Source organism: Heterodontus francisci, chromosome 6 (assembly GCF_036365525.1).
Source record: "Heterodontus francisci isolate sHetFra1 chromosome 6, sHetFra1.hap1, whole genome shotgun sequence".
Taxonomy (NCBI): Eukaryota; Metazoa; Chordata; class Chondrichthyes; order Heterodontiformes; family Heterodontidae; genus Heterodontus; species Heterodontus francisci.
Window position 1 is genome coordinate 54,565,009 of NC_090376.1, and position 19,639 is coordinate 54,584,647.

The window sequence follows — 19,639 nt, forward strand, 5'->3', positions numbered from 1 at the left end:
TTCAAAACATGATGGGTGAAACTGCAATTGGAATCCACGTGGAATAAGTCGGAGCCGGAGACAGTCACTGAGGAAGGAGATGTGGCTGTGAAAACGAGTTTTGGTAGACACTTTATCAAACACCAGGAGGGAAATAGAAAGCAATGGAGGTGAACAAGGTAAAAGAGACAAACGAAAATCCCGTTGGCGAGAAGAGCAGAACTTCTTCAAGGTAGGCATTCCTGGAAAAGACGTGGCAGTGAATTAAACACTAAAATAAAAGCAAAGTACTGCAGATGCTGGAAATCTGAAATAAAAACAAGAAATGCTGGAAATACTCAGCAGGTCTGGCAGCATCTGTGGAGAGAGAAGCAGAGTTAACATTTCAGGTCAGTGACCCTTCTTCAGAACTAGCAAATATTAGAAATGTAAAAGGTTATTAGCAAGTAAAGCAGGGGTGGGGCAAGAGATAACAAAGGAGAAGGTGTAAATAGGACATGGTCACAGAATAGCTGACCAGAAGGTCATGGAGCAAAGGCAAACAATATGTTAATGGTGTGTTGAAAGACAAAGCATTAGTACAGATAGAGTGTTAATGGACGGAAAATTGAAAAGCCGCAAAATCGCCTCTGGAGATCTTCCCTCTACAGCTTCCAAACTCATAGTCCTACAACCCTGGAAAGCCTGCTTCTACCTCCTTCCCAAAATCCATAAACAGGACTGTCCCGGCAGACCCATTGTGTCAGCCTACTCCTGCCCCACTGAACTTATTTCTTCCTATTTTGACTCTATCTTTTCTCCGCTGGTCCAGTCTCTTCCCAGCTACATCCGTGACTCTTCTGGCGCCCTACGTCATTTTGACAATTTCCTGTTTCCTGGCCCAACCGCCTCCTCTTCACTATGGACATCCAATCTCTCTACACCTCCATCCCCCACCAGGATGGTTTGAGGCCTCTCCGCTTCTTCCTTGAACAGAGGCCCAACCTGTCCCCATCCACCACCACCCTCCTCCGCCTGGCTGAACTTGTTCTCACATTGAACAACTTTTCCTTCAACTCCACTCACTTCCTTCAAGTAAAAGGTGTTGCAATGGGTACCCGCATGGGTCCTAGTTACGCCTGTCTTTTTGTGGGATATGTCGAACATTCCTTGTTCCAGTCCCACTCAGGCCCCCTCTCCCAACTCTTTTTCCGGTACATTTATGACTGTATCAGTGCTGTTTCCTGCTCCCGTCCCGAACTGGAAAACTTTATCAACTTTGCTTCTAATTTCCACCCTTCTCTCACCTTTACATGGTCCATCTCCGACACTTCCCTTCCCTTCCTAGACTTCTCTATCTCCATCTCTGGTGATAGGCTGTCTACTAATATCCATTATAAGCCCACTGACTCCCACAGCTACCTCGACTACACTTCTTCACACCCTGCCTCCTGTAAGGACTCCATTCCATTCTCCCAGTTTCTCCGTCTCCGACGCATCTGCTCTGATGATGCTACCTTCCATGACAGCGCTTCTGATATGTCTTCCTTCATCCTCAAACGAGGATTCCCCCCCACTGTGGTTGACAGGGCCCTCAACCGTGTGTGGCCCATTTCCTGCACCTCTACCCTCACCCCTTCCCCTCCCTCCCAGAATCGCGACAGGGTTCCCCTTGTCCTCACTTTCCACCCCATCAGCCTCCATATCCAAAGGATCATCCTCCACCATTTCTGCCACCTGCAGCATGATGCCACTACCAAATGCATCTTCCCCTCCCTTCCCCTGTCAGCATTCTGAAGGGATCATTCGCTCCGTGACACCCTGGTTCACTCCTCCATGACCCCCACCACCTCGTCCCCTTCCCATGGCACCTTCCTCTGCAATCGCAGGAGGTGTAATGCCTGCCCATTTACCTCCTCTCTTCTCACTATCCCAGGCCCCGAACACTCCTTTCAGGTGAAGCAGTGATTTACTTGTACTTCTTTCAATGTAGTATACTGTACTCGCTGCTCACAATGTGGTCTCCTCTACATTGGGGAGACCAAATGCAGACTGGGTGACCGCTTTGTGGAACACCTCCGTTCAGTCCGCAAGCAGGACCCCGAGCTTCCGGTTGCGGGCCATTTCAACACTCCCCCCTGCTCTCATGCTCACATCTGTGTCCTGGGATTGCTGCAGTGTTCCAGTGAACATCAACGCAAGCTCGAGGAACAGCATCTCATTTACCAACTAGGCACACTACAGCCTGCCGGACTGAACATTGAGTTCAGTAATTTCAGAGCATGACGGGCCCCCCATTTTACTTTTATTTTTAGTTATTTTTTCTTTTTCCCTTTTTAATATATTTTTTGTATTTATTTTATTTTATTTTATCTTAGTTTGTTCAGTTTGCTTACCAACTGTTTTTTTTCATGTTTGTACTTGCGGCTGTTCAATTTTCAGTCCATTAACATCCTATCTGTACTAATGCTTTGTCTTTCAACACACCATTAACATATTGTTTGCCTTTGCTCCATGACCTTCTGGTCAGCTATTGTGTGACCTTGTCCTATTTAGACCTTCTCCTTTGTTATCTCTTGCCCCCCCCCCCCCACTTTACTTGCTTATAACCTTTTACATTTCTAATATTTGCTAGTTCTGAAGAAGGGTCACTGACCTGAAACGTTAACCCTGCTTCTCTCTCCACAGCTGCTGCCAGACCTGCTGAGTATTTCCAGCATTTCTTGTTTTTATTTCAGATTTCCAGCATCCGCAGTATTTTGCTTTTATATATGTGTATGTTTAAGGGTCATACCAGAAGTGCCGATCTGCAATACGTCTTTCCCAGTAACTCTTGACAATTTCATTTCAATTTGATATTAGTTGATGACCTCGACATACACGAGCCTGATACAAAAAGGGAGCCGTCAGTCAGAGGTTATTATAATTATTGCAATTTAAAACAAAAACTTTAAGTAAATTGTAGTGCTGCTATAAACTGTAAAAGCGTGCATTGCAGAGTCGCCCCTGCTATCGTGTTTCTTTCTACAGAATGGTCTTTTGTATTTTAACAATCAGTATTGGCCGCAATCTTCTCGTCCACCACTTCAATCGCTCTACTGCAGTCTAGTCAAGGAAGATGTGCAAACCAGAGCAGCAGTTATATTGACTTGTCTCGAAGGGTTTTAAAAAAAATATATAGGCATTCTTCCTCCCAGTAGGAGACAGATTAATTTTGTGCTGACGGTCTGCATAAGAGTATCTATTTCTAATCCACTACTAATCCGTCTCTTACTAGGTACAAATGCCCTCCGTGAATGGTAACCTAACTTAAAATAGCCAAGGTGCACAAATGCCGAAGTGTATTTGCGACTAATAATGGTTTATATCATAGTCGATGAATGATTACAAGTAAATACACAGTTTTCCTAAAAAATAAATTAAACCAGAAGCCATTATTGTGAATTGGAAAAGAATATAATTTCGTATATTTTCTGACAACAACTCGAACTTTTAAACCACTTTTTAAGGTACTAACATATCGCAAAGCATCTTACGGGGGTAAAAAAGCGGGAACCCGGCAGAGGGAGAAGAGGAGTTAGGAAAGTGATACAAGGCAAAGTAAAAGGGATCGGTTTTGCGAAAGATTTTAAAGGAAGAGAGTAGTAAGGTGAAAGGGTTTAGGGAGAACATTCCACTGTGTGGAGCAAGAGTCTGCTGTCGAGGGTGAACCGGAGAGAGGGAGGGATGCTAAGGAGGCAAGTGTTGAGGGTTGAGTCAGAAGGAGGTTTGAGGGGAAAGGAGGAGGGAGTGATAGAGCATTGCGGTACTTGTAAATGAGAACAATGTGTTGGAGAATGTGAGGGGGCATGAAGATTCATGAAGACAGGTTTTATTTGGGAACGGAACTTAATGGGGGATAGGATGCAGGTGACAGTGTGTTGGAAGCATTCCAATAGGTGGTACTTAGGAGACTGGAGAAAAAGAAGTATTAAATCAGTTAAGTTTGGAGGTGATGAAGTTGCAGCAGCAATGAAGATGAGGGCGGGATGGAGGCAGGCGATATTGTGAAGCTGGAAATAGGTAGTCTTGGTGCTGGCTAGAATATGGGATCTAAAACTCAAATCAGGGTTAAAGAGAACACTGAGGTTGCGCACAATCGAGCTCAACGTGAGCGGTTGCCAGGGCGAGGGGTGGAGGTTAAGGGTAAGGTGCAGAGATTTTGGTGGGAGCCAGACAGGATGGCTTTGGTCTTGCTGATCTTGAGTTAAGGTTATTGCTTATCCAGGACCAAGGTGGTTCAGGAGTTAAGGATGGTGCAAAGAGGGAGATCTGTGTCTTTGCGTATATGTGAAAGCTGGCCGCATGCCTATGAATGATGTTAACAAGGGGGCAGCATGTAGCTGAGGGAAATGAGGGAAAGAATGGCAACTGAGGTGACCATGATGGGTGAGACAGGAGGTGCTGATTCCATTGAGCCAGTTAAACATGGAACCAGGCTAGGGCAGTGTATGGAAATAGGTCACAGAGGAGAAGCAGTGCAGAAAGACGTAGTGGTCAACCGTGTTGAATGCCATGAAAAGGCCAAGTAGGGATAAAATGCTGTGGTCACAATTAGAAGTGATATATTGGTGACAGGGTGGGAATAGGATTGAATGGATTAAAAAGGGAGTAATGGGACAGGTGGATATGAAACCGGATGCTATTGAGACATTTAAATATTTTAGCAAGGAAAGGAAGCTTGGAGATTGGGCGATATATGGAAAGGATGAAAGGATTAAATGTGGATTTTAGAGGGGTTGATCACAGCAATCTTGAAGGGCGGAGGACAGAGCCTGAGCAGATTCTTCCTCTCACATAATCACAGAATAATACAGTGCAGAAGAGGCCCTTCGGCCCATCGAGTCTGCACCGATGCATTAAAACACCTGACCTGTCTACCTAATCCCATTTGCCAGCACTTGGCCCATAGCCTTGAATGTTATGACGTGCCAAGTGCTCATCCAGGTACTTTTTAAAGGATGTGAGGCAACCTGCCTCTACCACCCTCCCAGGCAGGGCATTCCAGACCGTCGCCACCCTCTGGGTAAAACAGTTCTTCCTCAAATCCCGCATAAACCTCCCGCCCCTCACCTTAAACTTGTGACCCCTAGTAACTGACCCTCCAACTAAGGGGAACAACTGCTCCCTATCCACCCTGTCCATGCCCCTCATAATCTTGTACACCTCGATCAGGTCACCCCTCAATCTTCCCTGCTCCTCTGGTCTGTGAATTCCAGATCCTCGTCATATTCTAACATTTCTGAACTCCAGTGCTTTTTCTGCAATCATTTAATCCCAGAATTTTATTTCAACCGATTAGAATCTATTTATTAGTGACTTCATTTTTCAACACTGGAATCCAGCAAAGGGAACATGCATGTTTAATATTTGATCAAAAATAAATTACAGGTGTGTATTCTGTCGGATAATAATGCGAAAATAGAGGAGCAGCGTGTTCGGTGCAGTGATAGTCGCTTTGCTTCTGTAATCAGACCCAGCGTGAGGTGAAGAATGAACTGTGATTGACAGGACCTGTACACAGCGGCTATCCAGATGCATAATAAACAGAGATTTACATCTGATATTTGCCCGCAGCAGTGTAGGTAACCTGTGGGGCTTTAAGACCCAGAGCCCGGATACTTGGACACGAGAGGAGTCGTATCCATGGTAAAGCAGTGACGCTGGCTTTAACTAATCTTATTTAATAACAAGATCGTCAGATAGCCAGGCAATTCGGAAGTTCTGCCCAGACTAATAGCTTGCTGTGTGTGTGTGTGAGAGAGAGCCCAGTCTCATCCGAATGAAGCTCCCGTTAGCTGCAGCACCAAGAATCTCAGCTCCCCGTTTGCTGAATAGCTGTCTTGTCCCCATAATGAATTCAGAGGGCGAATAAGGAATTACACATCTTCAAACTATGTCGCCTCAACAGGATAACATTGGTCAGAGCCGTTCTTCCTCCCTGACGGGGGAAACTCGAATATCGGGCTGCGGAGGAACAGGAGAGAAGAAGGTAGCCGCGAATTTAGACAACTATGTACAAAATGTAGCTCGGTCTGTTTTGTAGGAACGCTGTTGCCCACAGGATGGGAGCCACCGTTCCGTTTTCTTTAGACAAGTACAAGAATGTTGTTCTGGGCATATGTTATTCGAATGTGATTGTTCTGTGGTTTATTTAACCAAACATTGGCCAAAGTAGACAGAGTTGTTTCCAGCTTACTGTTTTGGATTGTAATGGTTATTGCGGGATAAATCTTTTCCGTTCAACTGATTGATACTGGGATTCGGGAAAGGTCACAGCAGAATGAGGGTCTTCGTTTTCTGATCCTAAAACAAGATTGCGGTTTTGTCAGTCCTTGGCAGCAATTACACAAATGCCAATTAAAACTCTGACGTGAAAGCAAATATTTAGGAGTTTAAACTTCTCTGGTATGTCTGACCATGTGTCTATGAGGACTCTGAGCACAGTGTGTGCGTCAAGACTGACAGCTGAGAAAGCACACAATTTGAATGTTATGTGATAAAAAAAAATGCAGCATTTTTGACTGTTTTTGGCTTCTGTCCCGCGGTTCAGGGTATCGTATAGAAAATGGTCAAACTAGGCTCGATGAGGCCTGTATCTGTAATCCACGATTCTGTGGCCAATGATCTGGCCCATTGTGATCCAAAAAGCTGTCGCAAAAAGGTGACAATTGGATTGTTGCAGCACCAAATCGGGTGCAACAGGGCAATTTGGCCTCAGGTCGGGTGGGTTAAGTCATTCATTTCAAAGACTTGTATCCTGTGGATCTGTTCGAAGTATCTGTTTGATTGTTAGCTGTAATTGTGTGGGAAAACAGTCTTTTCAGTTCTTTGGATGACTGGCCACCTAAGGTGGTTATGAGAGATGCACTTTTTAATAAGAACGTCTGGTCTGATTCATCGCCAAAGGACTTTGAGTGGTATATCTGAGATTAACTTGCTGTCAGTCACAATTTGAGACTGTCAAAATGAGGGTAAGTCAGAGACTCCATGGGAACAAGCTGCCATGTAAAACTAATCAAGGACAGTGTTTTGAGTTTCGTTTTTATATTGGGCGCTGGAGCTTTGCGGTTTTGTATCTCCCGAGGACGTACAATTAATTATATAATTACCCTGCTAAGCAGCAGTACCTGAACTATCCAGCTAGGCAAAATCCAATGATAAAGGTTTCTGTTCGAGCCCTGGACTCACCACATTTACCTAGACATTGAGCAAGTAAAACACCGAGCGTAAAGTTTTACATGGAAGTGGTTTGTGATGCTGGACATGAGAAAAATAACGTGAAGCACTCAGGATGTATCAGTTATTGCTGATAAAGTGTGTGTCTGCAAATATGTGCGTGCCTGCGTTTTGGATGACAATGCGCATTTCTCTCTGTGCTTACCGGAGAGGGGCTATTCACGCAATAAAGTAGATTTTAATGCAGGCACAAAATAATTTCACGTTTCACCTTTTAATCGTATTTCTTGATGTTAGTAAAACGTATTTCTTGATGTTAGTAAAACGCAGTCATGTGAGCAATAACGTCACGATGAAAACAGCTAACAGAAACACTAGTCTGAGCTCAATGATTTGGAGAAGTGTAAAGTGTCTTTACACATTGGAGGGGGATTGTAAACGCAAGTCTGGCAAAGACTGAACAGTGTGAGCAATGCATTTTTGGGATGTTTAGCATTGCTTCACCTCCCTTTGGACTAGTTTGTCAATATTTGCACCATAAACAGTTTCTAAAATAATTATCTTGAAAATAAATCTTGTATTAGATGCACGGAATGACAACTCTTTTTAAGGGTTTACAGTCATCGCATCGGTACAAATGTGCCCCTTTATGGATTTACATAAAATTACAATATGGAAAGGTTCGGCCCAACCATACCGTCTTGGTGTTTGTCAATAGTCCTAATCTCATGTAACCGCTCTGTTCCCTATCTAACCTGTTATTAAATGTTGGCATGCTGTCTCCTTCAATCACTAACTCTGGTTGTTTATTCCATAGCCTAACAATTCTCTGTGTAAAATAAAATTTCTTTTATTATCTGTCCTAAATCTTTTACATTTAATCTTATCTCTATGTCTCTTGATTCTAAATCAATCAATGACTGGAAAGAGTTCGTTTCTATTATGTCCCAAACTTTTATAATTTTAAACACCTCTATCAAATCACCTTTTAATTTCCTCAGTTCTAATAAAAACAGGTACACTTTTACAAGTCTTTCTTCATATTTGTATTTCCTTATACCAGGCATCATCCTAGTGAAAATTAGCTGTACTCTCTTTATAGCCTCAACATTAGTTATAAAGTGTGGAGCTCAAAACTACACACTGTAGTCTTACTAAGGTTTTCTATAGATTTGTCATTATATTTTGCCGTTTATATTCTATACCCTAAACCCAGTGTTCCATTTTTATGGCCTTAACCACTTGAGGCGCAGCTTTTATTGTCTTGCGAACTTAAACGTGAAAACCCTCTTCTTCACATCGTCCTACTTTTCCCCGTTCTAAGTATAATTATTGCTTTTGTTTTTTTTAAACCAAAATTCAACATCTCAAATTTACTGGCATTGAATTCCATCTGCAATTCCTTCGTTCATTTCACCACCTTATCAATAACTCCTTGCAGCGTCTTTTGGTTCTCAGGATTATTTATGCATCCGATTTTAGTATCATTTGCAAATTTGAACACCACTCCCTCTAACTTGGAATCCAAATGATTGATGTACACTGTGAACAGAAGCAGTCCCAGAATAGAACTCTGTGGGACACTGTTACCCACTGCCATCCATTCTTAGAAACTGCCTTTAATCCTATTCTCTGCTTCCTCCTTTCAAACTAGTTTTTTAATCCAATTTGTTACCCTCCCATTAATTTTATATCCCTTAATCTTCTCCAATAGTCTCCTGTGTGGTACCATAGATCAAGAGAACAAATTCTCCTGGGAGATGACTGAAATGACCCACTGGCTGGATGGTTATTCAATTTTTTATGCTCCTTGGAACAATTGCTGCCAAATTTTAAAAGAAAATTGCTGCAGACCAGTTAAAAAAAATTACTGACCTATTTTCCAGCCCCCTCCCAACCTCATTGTTGCTATGGCCATACACACACACTTGTGGCTCTTACAGTGGACAAATGACTAACTACACCAATTTTGTTCTCATCACCAGATGACTTTGGGATGATGCTTCCTTTGACTTTCTTTTTTTCTTTGCTCAACAGTATCCCACAGTAATTGATGGCAGATGAGGACAGGATCTCAGTAAAGTGAAGGGGATCAGCCATGATATCCATGTGTTGGTGCTCCAAAGCAATGGAGCATAATGTTTGGTTAAGGTATCATGGGATGAGGAGCTAAGTGGGGTTGGGATCCAGGGGGTGGGGTAAATGGAGTTGAGGTATAGATCAGCCATGATCTAATTGAATAGCTGAGAAGGCTGTGGGGCTGAATGGTTTACTCCTCCTGTTCCTTTGGTTCTTATGGCAGAAAACAAGTTGTATCTGTATGAAGGCAGTGTTCAGTTGCACAGCAAGTAGAACCTTTTGTCAAGTCATTGCAACTAAAGGAAAGTTCCAGTTTCCAAGCAACTTGTACTTATTGGACAGACTCTATTGCAGTAATTAACTTTTCTTATTTCATTAATACATGGGGGTGAAGGCGGTGGGAGGGGAACCAAGTTTCAAGAGAGTGTTTTTCCCCAGATAACAGTATCAGCTTTGGAAATCTGTTTTATATAGTTGGTCACAATACAGAAGGAAATGACAAATGGCAGTAAAGAAAAGCAAAATAATGTGGATGCTGGAAATCTGAAATAAAAACAGAAAGTACTAGAATCTGGCAGCATCTGTGGAGAGAGAAACAGAGTTAACATTTCAGGTCTGCAATATTTCATCAGAATAGCTGTATTCTTTATAATTAGGAGAGATCAGAGGAAAATTCAGGCATTTCTAATAGCAAAGAGAATACTTTTCAGTGTGCTGAAGGACATACAAGTTCAATAAAAGCTGGCAAAAAGACTCCGAGAATACAATACTTTCAATACTATGAGATTTTCTATTCTCAGCTAACAGCAAGGTGAGGTCAGGGTCAGGTGAAGCAAAACTGCAAAAGGTCTGCATTGCAATTAATGGCTGCCAAAACTAAATTTTAAAATACATGCTTTTCAAATGTGTTTTTACTATGTAGAAGGTACAAATGGATTTGGGAAGTAGTTAGTGCAGGAGCATTCTACGTATTACATATGGGTTGTTTAGAGTCTGGAGGTTGTCTTCATAGTGCTCATCAGTGCTTTAGGAATGTAAACACTGTTGAACCAGGAAAGAGGAATTACTAGCTCCAACATATCCCAATTAAACAGCACATCCAATTAAATAGACATTAAATATGAAACTAGAAATGCTCTATGTAGTTACATACAATTTTAAAAGATAAAATTAAAATAATAAAATGCTTTACCATTAAAATAATATGACGTGATCACCCTTTTTTGCCAACCTTAATTTCCAGCCTGTGCTCCCCTTTTGAATCTGTCATAGAGTCATAAAGTCATTATGGCACAGAAGGAGGCCATTTGGCCATTGAGTTCATGCCGGCTCTCTGTAGAGCAATCCAGCCAGCCCCATTCCCTCACTCAATCCATGTAGCCCTGCATGTTTATTTCCCTCTAGTGCCCATTCAATTTTCTTTTGAAATCATTTATCATCTTTGCTTCCACCACCCTCGTAGGCAGTGAGTTTCACTTGCTGCTTAAAAAAGTGCTTCCTCACATCCTCCGTATTTCTTGCCCAGAACCTTAAATCTGTGTCACCTAGTCCTTGTATGATCAGCGAATGGGAGTTGCTTTTCCTTATCTACCTTATCTAATCCTATCAAAATCTTGTAAATCTCAAATCTCCCCTCAATCTCCTTTTCTCCAAGGAGAACAACACCAGCTTCTCCAGCCTAACCTTGTAACTAAAATGCCTCGACCCTGGAACCATCCTGGTAAATCTCCTCTGCACCCTGTCAAGGATCCTCACATCCTTCTGAAAGTGTGATGACCAGAACTGGACACAATGCTCTAGTTGTGGCTTAACCAGAGCTTTATAAAGGTTCGGCACAACTTCCCTGCTTTTGTACTCAATACTTTTATTATGAAGCCCAGGATGCTTTGCTAATTATTCTCTCAATATGTCCTGCCACCTTCAAAGATCAATGCACATGAACCCAAAGGTCCCTCTTTTCCTGCACACTCTTCAGAACAGTACCATTAAGTCTAGATTGTCTCTCCCTATCCCTTCTGCCAAAATACATCACCTCACACTTCTCTATATTAAATTCCATCTGTCAGTTGTCTGCCCATTCTAAGGGCCTATCAATGCCCTGTTGCAGTCGATTGGTAGCACTTTCACTGTTTGCCACATCTAGAAGTTTGGAATCATGGGCAAATTTTGAAATTTTGCTCTGTATTCTAATATACAAGTCATTTATATATATTTATATTATAAAGTGGTCCTAGCACCAACCCTTGGGGAACACCACTGTCTACCAGCCTGAAAAACAACTATTTACCATGACTGTCTGTTTTTTGCCCTTAAGCCAATTTTTTAATTCAAACTGACACTGACCCTCCTATTCCATGAGCCACAATTTTGTTAACCAGACTTGTGTGTGGTACTTTGTCAAACACTTTCTTAAAATCCATATAAACAACATCCATTGCTTTCCCTTCAACAACCTTCTCTGTTACTTCATCAAAAAATTCACTTCGATTAGTGAAGCATGATCTGCCTTTTACAAATCCATGCTGGCTCTCCTTACTTATTTCAAACCTTTCCAAGTGCCTGTTCATTCCTTTTCCCTGATTATTGTTTCTAAAACTTTATCCACCACTGATGTTAAACTGACAGGCCGGCCTGTAGTTACTAGGAATGTCCTTACACCTTTTCTTGAATAAGGGTGTCACATTTGCTATTCTCCAATCCTCTGGCACCAGTATCTGGGGAAGATTGGAAGATTATGGCAAGCTCTTCCACTGTCTCCACCCCCACTTCCTTTAGCAACCACGGATGCAAGCCATTTGGACCAGCAGCTTATCTAATCTAAGCATTGGGCTTGCCTTTCCAGTACATCCCGCCTATCATTTTTCATCCCATCTATTACCTCGACCATCTCCGCTTCTACTGATGTTTTGTCAGCATCCTCTTGCTTAGTAAACACTAATACAAAGTGTTCATTAAGCATTCGATCCTTGCCCTGCACTTCAAAGCATATATCACCGTCTTTATCCCGAATAGGATCCACCCCACCTCTTCCTACCCACTTACTATTATATATTACTAAGATTTTTTGTGTTCCGTTTTATGTTAACTGCCATTCTATTCTAGTAGCCTCTCTTTGCCAATCTTACTTTTCCCTTCATTTCCTTGTCAACTTATTTTGTTTGGCCTGGTTTTTGCTTGAAGAATTCACCTGACACACATCATGCACCTTTTTTCATTTCATCATATTCTGTAACTCCCTCATCATCCAAGCAGCCCTAGCTTTGTTTCCCTTACCTTTCACCCTTGATGAAATGTCCCTAGTCTGTACCTGAAGCATCTCCTACTTAAACCCATTATTCCGATACAGTTTTTCCTGTCAGTCTTTGGTTCCATTTTACCATGACTAGATACCCTCTCATCCCATTGAAGTTAACCCTCTTCCAATTTAGATGTTCTGCTTTAGATTCTTCCTTGCTCCTCTCCATTATGAATTTAAGCCTTATGATACAATGATCACTCTTATCCAAGTGTTCCCACACAGACACTTGGTGCATTTGGCCCACCTCATTCCCCAGCACCAGATCCAGCAATGTTTCCTTCCTAGTTGGACCAAAAACATACCGGTCAAGGAAGTACTCCTGAACTCAAATCAAAAATTCCTTCTCGTTCTTACCCTTTACTCCAATACAATCCCAATCGATATTTGGGTAATTAAAGTCCCCCAATATCACCACTCTATTGTTCTTGCACATCTCTGATTTCCCTGCAGATTAGCTCCTCTATCTCTCTCACTATTTGGATGCCTATAGAATATCCCAAGTAGCATGATCATACTTTTTTGCTTCTCAATTCTAATGAAATGGATTCTGTCTTTGACCCCTCAAGGACATCCTCTTTTTCCAACACTACAATTCCTTTCCTAATCAGTAATGCCACCTGACCTCCCTTTTTCCCCTTCCTATCTTTTCTGAACACGTTGTATCCTTGAGTATTAAGTACCCAATCCTCACCATTTTTAAGCCATGTTTCCGTTATTGCCATTACATCATATTCCCACATGAATATTTGTGCTTGTAGCTCACCAACCTTGTTCATCACACTTTATTCATTTACATACATGCATTCTAAACAGTCTTTGTATTTGTCATAGTCGTTCTTCATCTGCTCCTATCTAATATGGTACTACATCCTTCTCTAGTATCCAACACTCTCAACTTTATGTACCTTTTTTCTTTTTTCTACTTCTATATGCTGGTGCCCGCCCCACTGCCAATTTAGTTTAAACCCTCCCCAACCACAACAGTAAACCTCCCTGCCAGGACATTGGTCCCAGTCCTGTTGAGGTGCAACCTGTCCCTTTTGAATAGGTGCCTCCTGCCCCAGAACTGGTCCCAATGCCTCAAGAATCTGAATCCCTCCCTCCTGCATCATGCTTCAGCCATGCATTGATCCTCCCTATCTTCCTATTTCTACTCTCCCTAACAAGTGGCACTGGGAGTAATCCAAAGATTACTACCTTCAAGGTTTAATTTTTAACTTCATCACTAGCTTCTGAAAATCTGAACATAGGACCTTAATACCTGCCCTCTCTATGTCGTTGGTTCCAACGTGTACCACATCTTTTGGCTCACTCCTTCCCCCCTGCAGAATATTCTGCACCCTCGCCATGATATCCTTTACCTTGACACCAGGGAGGCAACACACCATTTGGGACTCATGTTGACAGTTACAGAAATGTTTGTCTGACCCCCTAACTAAGGAATCTCCTATAGTGACTGCATTTCTACACTTTGCTGTTCCCTCCTGTGCAGTCCCTTGCCCATTGGTGCCATGGTCTGGACTGCACTCCTTCAAGGTTTTGTCACTCCCAGCAGTCTCCAAAGCTGAGTACCGGTTTGAGAGTGGCACACACCCCAAAGACTCCTGCTCTTTGTGCCTCTTGCTAGTCCTGCAGATGGCCACCCATCCACTATCCTGAGCTCTCACTGATTGTGGGGTGACCACCTCCTGGAACGTATGATCCTAGAAACTCTCATCCTCCCTGATGCTCCGCAGTGACTCCAGCTGCCTGTAAGCTTGGTCACCTTGAGCTCAAGCTCAAGCAGCTGGAGACACTTCATACACACATGGTTCCCCAAGACATGTGAAATGTTCTCAAGTTCCCACATGGGCAAAAATTACAAACAACAGGTCTCAGCTGCCCATCCATGATCTAAAAAAAACTGTTCTCTTTTTCAGAATCTAGTTATTACCTTGTATAAACTATTAATTTTAGTTAATGTCTCTAGACCTGCTCTGTGTTAATACACTTATTATCAATTCACTTACTGTTATACTTCAGAATATTGGCAAATGGAGTTCAATCTGGATAAATGTGAGGTAATGCATTTGGGGAAGGCTAACAAGGCAAGGGAATACACAATAAATAGTAGCATCTGAAAAGTGTAGAGGAACAGGAGGGACCTTGAAGTACATGTCCACAGATCCTTGATGGTGGATGGACAGGTGGATAAGGTGGTCAAGAAGGCATATGGGATACTTGCCTTTATTAGCCAAAGCATAGGATATAAGAGTTGGGAGGTTATGCTGGTACTGTATAAAACACTAGTTAGGCCACAGCTGGAATACTGCGTGCAGATCCGGTCACCCCATTGTAGGAAAGATGTGATTGCACTAGAGAGGGTTTGAAGGAGGTTTATGAGGATGTTGTCTGGGCTGAGAATTTTAGTTATGAGGAAAGATTGGATAGGCTAGGGTTGCTTTCTGTGAAACAGAAGGCTGAAGGGAGACCTAATTGAAGTGTATAAAATTATGAGGGATCTAGATGGAATGGATAGGAAGGCCCGATTTCCTTAGTTGAGGAGCTATAGCCAGGAGGCACGATTTAGGATAAGAGGGAGGAGGTTTAGAGGGGAATTTTTTTTCACCCAGAAGGTGGTGGGGTTCTGGAACTGAAAGGCTGATAGTGACAGAAACCCTCATAACATTTAAAAGTACTTGGACATGCACTTGAATTGCTGTAATTTACAAGGCTACAGACCAAGAGCTGAAAAGTGGGTTCGGCAGGGTGGCTACTTTTCAGCTGTATGGCCTTCTTCCATGCTGTAAATTTCTATGATTCTATGATTACCTCAAATTACATTTTTAATTTTCCCGTTCCTCATTTGAACAAATGCCCTAGTTTAGAGACAGTAAAAGAGAAATACTCACCAACCAATCACTTACCTGCTTTCCTGTGATGTCACACCTTGATTTTTCTTTTTTTTCCTCCCTCCGAACCCCCAGCTCTTTAAACCCCACCACCAGTCTCAACTACTCTCACTCTTGCTGCTGTCAAAAAAGTTTATTTTCTTCTCCTGGTAAATAAAACTCATTACACACCGTGATCATTTTTTAAAAAAGCAAAGTGCTCAAAATATAAGCCCCTAAACTCCTATGGCTTCTTTTCACGGATACAACTGTGGTGGAGTGGAACGCCATCCATCCTACCCCATGCTAGAGAATTTGCCCCAAATCCCAGGGATGGGATCATTTACATGATTGTGGTGGGATATCAGCATCTGCAAGGGCATGTCAAAAGCATCTGCTTCAATCCACTCTGAAAAGGTGCAGCGGCCCACAGTATTCTGCCTAAGGCCCCTCTAGACCCAAACTGGGCAAAGAAATAATTAATAACCCTAATCAATCACCTCCCAGGTTGATTATTTTAGTCTTAGAGAGATGACTGGCTTGGTGTGAGTTCCACTGAGACCTTTTGAGGGCATTTCACAGCAGGATGCCTGAGGTAGCCTGCAAACTCTCCCCAGCATGCCCTTTTAATGTATTATGAAAGCATGCCCATAACATCCCTACTGGATTTTGAAAGGTCAGAACAAATAGGGAAGAATCCTTGTATTACGGGGTTCCGTTCCAAATTCAAGACCTTCCCAGCCGAGATGAGGCTTAACATCCTCTTCAGGCCAGGAAATCTGGGGTTATGGTTTCCAAGAACAGCCATAAGTGGAAGGAATCTTACTGATTATTAATGCAATTTCTCATATCTGCCTGTAGATGTTGACTTTTTAATAAAGATGGTATGGGCTCTTTTCCCGGTTACTTCACAATAACAAAGGGACCTCAACCCTGTGTAAAAACTAAAAGGAAAATAATTAAGTTACATAACCTAACCAGGCACTGCAACTCACATAGGTCATTTAGCCTCTGGAGCTTGTTCCAACATTCAATTAGATCATGGCTATCTGTAGCTCGACTTCATTTACCCACCTTCATTTCATTTCCCTTGCTACCTATACTGAACTAAAATTTATCAAAATTTCAATTGACCTAATACCTTTTGGGTGAACGGATTCTAGATTTCACTCCTAAATGGCCTGGCTCTAATTTTGAGATTATGCCCTCTTTTTCTGGATTCCCCCACTAGAGGAATTAGTTTCTCTGCACCCTATCAAATCCCTTTCTCATTTTCAATGCCTCAATTAGATCAAAAGGAAAGACTGGCAATTCTATAGCACCTTTCATGACTACAGAATGTTCCAAAGCACTTTACAGTCAATGAAGTACTTTGGAAGTGTAGTCAATGTTGTAATATAGGAAATGCGGCAGCCAATTTGTGCACAGCAAGCTTCCACAAACAGGAATGTGATAATAGCCGATCATCTGTTTTAGAAATGCTGGTTGAGGGATAAATATTGGCCAGGACACCAGGGATAAATAACTCCCCTGCTCTTCTTTGAAATAGTGCCAAGCGATCTGTTACGTCCACCTGAGAGGGCAGACAGGGCCTCAGTTCAATGTCTCATCTGAAAGACAGCATCTCTGACAGTGCCGCACTCCCTCAGTACTGCAACCCTTAAAGTTCTAAACTGAAGGGAATAAAAACCAAGTTTATGCAACTGGGCCTCATAATTTAAAGCCTAAAGCTTATGTCAAGTAAATCTATGCTGTATTCCTCGTAAGGCTGATGCATTTTTCCTGAAGTTTGATGTCCAAAACTGAGTGCAGAACCCCAGTTGCGATCTGACCAAGCCTCTGTACAATTGAAGCATCACTTCCTCACTTTTGAATTCCAGCCTCCTTGAGATAAAGGCCAACATTCCATTAGCCTTTTTGATTACTTTTTTGACGCTGACACACAAACAAGTCAGAGATCCACACCACACATTACAGCAGCACAGTGTCGCAAAACCTAAATATGGGAATCTAATTGTTTTTTAAAAATTAATTATTGTTTCCAAACTGTGGCAATTCCACCAGTGCAGTGACAGTAATGTTCATAACACATTCACACCAGGAAACATCCATCATTACTTCAAAAAATCTATTTCAACCAGTTTTGAAGAAAACAAACCATTATATCAGCAACAGCTTCTGAATGTTTCATTAAGCATAATTCAAAGTTTCAACAGCTGCATTTCATCAGCTTATTTGCTGTATGCAACTTGTTCAGGAACAAATACTAAATCAAAATCATCAGTAACTGAGACTGTTAGGAGCCATCAGCTCAGCTTAAAATTTTTCTGTTCCATGTTTGTTTGCAAACAACGACAGGAGAAAAAAGTTGCTTCTAACAGCTCTGACTTTGACCTTCCAACTGATATGATTGGTTCATCCTGGCAACCTCAATCACAATGAGAAAAGCTTATGTGAAGTACTGACAAGCAAGGATGAAAAACTAACTGTTAGCTTAAAAAGCGAATGAAGAGTATATATATATTTTTATTCATACATGGGTTGTGGGCATCGCTGACTAGGACAGCATTTATTGCCCATCCCTAATTGTCCTGTCGAAGGTGGTGATGAGCCACATTCTTGAACTGCTGCAGTCCATGTGAGGTTGATACACCCACAGTGCTGTTAGGAAGGAAGTTCCAGGATTTTGACCCAGCGACAGTGAAGGAACGGTGATATAGTTCCAAGTCAGGATGGTATGTGGCTTGGAGGGGAACTTGCAGGTGGTGGTGTTCCCATGCAACTACTGCCCTTGTCCTTCTAGGTGGTAGAGGTCGTGGGTTTGGAAGGTGCTGTCTAAGAGCCTTGGTGCATTGCTGCAGTGCATCCTGTAGATGGTACACACTGCTGCCACTGTGCATCAGTGGTGGAGGGAGTGAATGTTTCTGGATGGGGTGCCAATCAAGCAGGCTGCTTTGTCCTGGATGTTGTTGAACTTCTTGAGTATCATTGGAGCTGCACCCATCCAGGCAAGTGGAGAGTATTCCACTCCTGACTTGTGCCTTGTAGATGGTGGACAGTCTTTGGGGAGTCAGGAGTTGAGTTACTTTCCACAGGATTCCTAGCTTCTGACCTGCTCTTGTAGCCATGGTATTTATATAGCTGCTCCAGTTCAATTTCTGGTGAATGGTAACCCCCAGGATGTTGATAGTGGGGGATTCAGCGATCATAATGCCATTGAATGTCAAGGGGAGATGGTTAGATTCTCTCTTGTTGGAAATAATCATTGCCTGGCACTTGTCTGACGTGAATGTTACTTGCCACTTATCAGCCCAAGCCTGGATATTGTTCAGGTCTTGCTGCATTTCTGCACGGACTGCTCCATTATCTGAGGAGTCGCAAATGGTGCTGAACAGATTGCAATCATCAGCGAACATCCCCACTTCTGACCTTATGATGGAGGGAAGGTCATTGATGAAACAGCTGAGGATGTTTGGGCCAAGGACACTACCCTGAGGAACTCCTGCAGTGATGTCCTGGAGCTGAGATGATTGACCTCCAACAACCACAACCATCTTCCTTTGCACTAGGTATGACTACAACGAGTGGAGAGTTTTCCCCCGATGCCTAGTTTTGCTCGGGCTCCTAGATGCCATACTCGGTCAAATGCTGCCTTGATGTCAAGGGCAGTCACTCTCACCTCACTTCACGTCTTGAGTTCAGCTCTTTTGTTTACGTTTGAACAAAGGCTGTAATGAGGTCAGGAGCTGAGTGGCCCTGGCGGAACCCAAACTGAGCGTCACTGAGCAGGTTACTGCTGAGCAAGTGCTGCTTGATAGTACTGTTGATGACACCTTCTATCACTTTACTGATGATCGAGATTAGACTGATGAGACGGTAATTGGCTGGGTTGCATTTGTTCTGCTTTTTGTGTACAGGGCATACCTGGGCAATTTTCCACATTGCCGGGTAGATGCCAGTGTTTGTAGCTGTACTGGAACAGCTTGGCTAGGGGCGCGACAAGTTCTGGAGAACAGGTCTTCAGTACTATTGTAAGAATGTTGTCAGGGCCCACAGCCTTTGCAGTGGGCCCACACCCAGTGCTTTCAGTTGTTTCTTAATATCATGTGAAGTGAATCGTTGGCTAAGACTGGCATCTGTGATGCTGGGGACTTCAGGAGAAGGCCCAGATGAATCATCTACTCGGCACTTCTGCCTGAAGATTGTTGAAAATGCT

At 42.6% G+C, this 19,639-nt stretch overlaps 1 protein-coding gene across 1 annotated transcript in view; it reads left to right on the forward strand.

The window, feature by feature from the left end:
• Positions 1-5,768: 5,768 nt before the first annotated feature.
• The window catches only part of LOC137370961 (rho GTPase-activating protein 20-like), a 126,258-nt gene continuing 112,387 nt past the window's right edge, over positions 5,769-19,639 (forward strand). Inside the window, exon 1 of the mRNA XM_068032847.1 lies at positions 5,769-5,989. Coding sequence (XP_067888948.1) covers positions 5,894-5,989 — 96 coding nt within the window. The 5' untranslated portion in view covers positions 5,769-5,893. The remainder of the gene's footprint in view (positions 5,990-19,639) is intronic.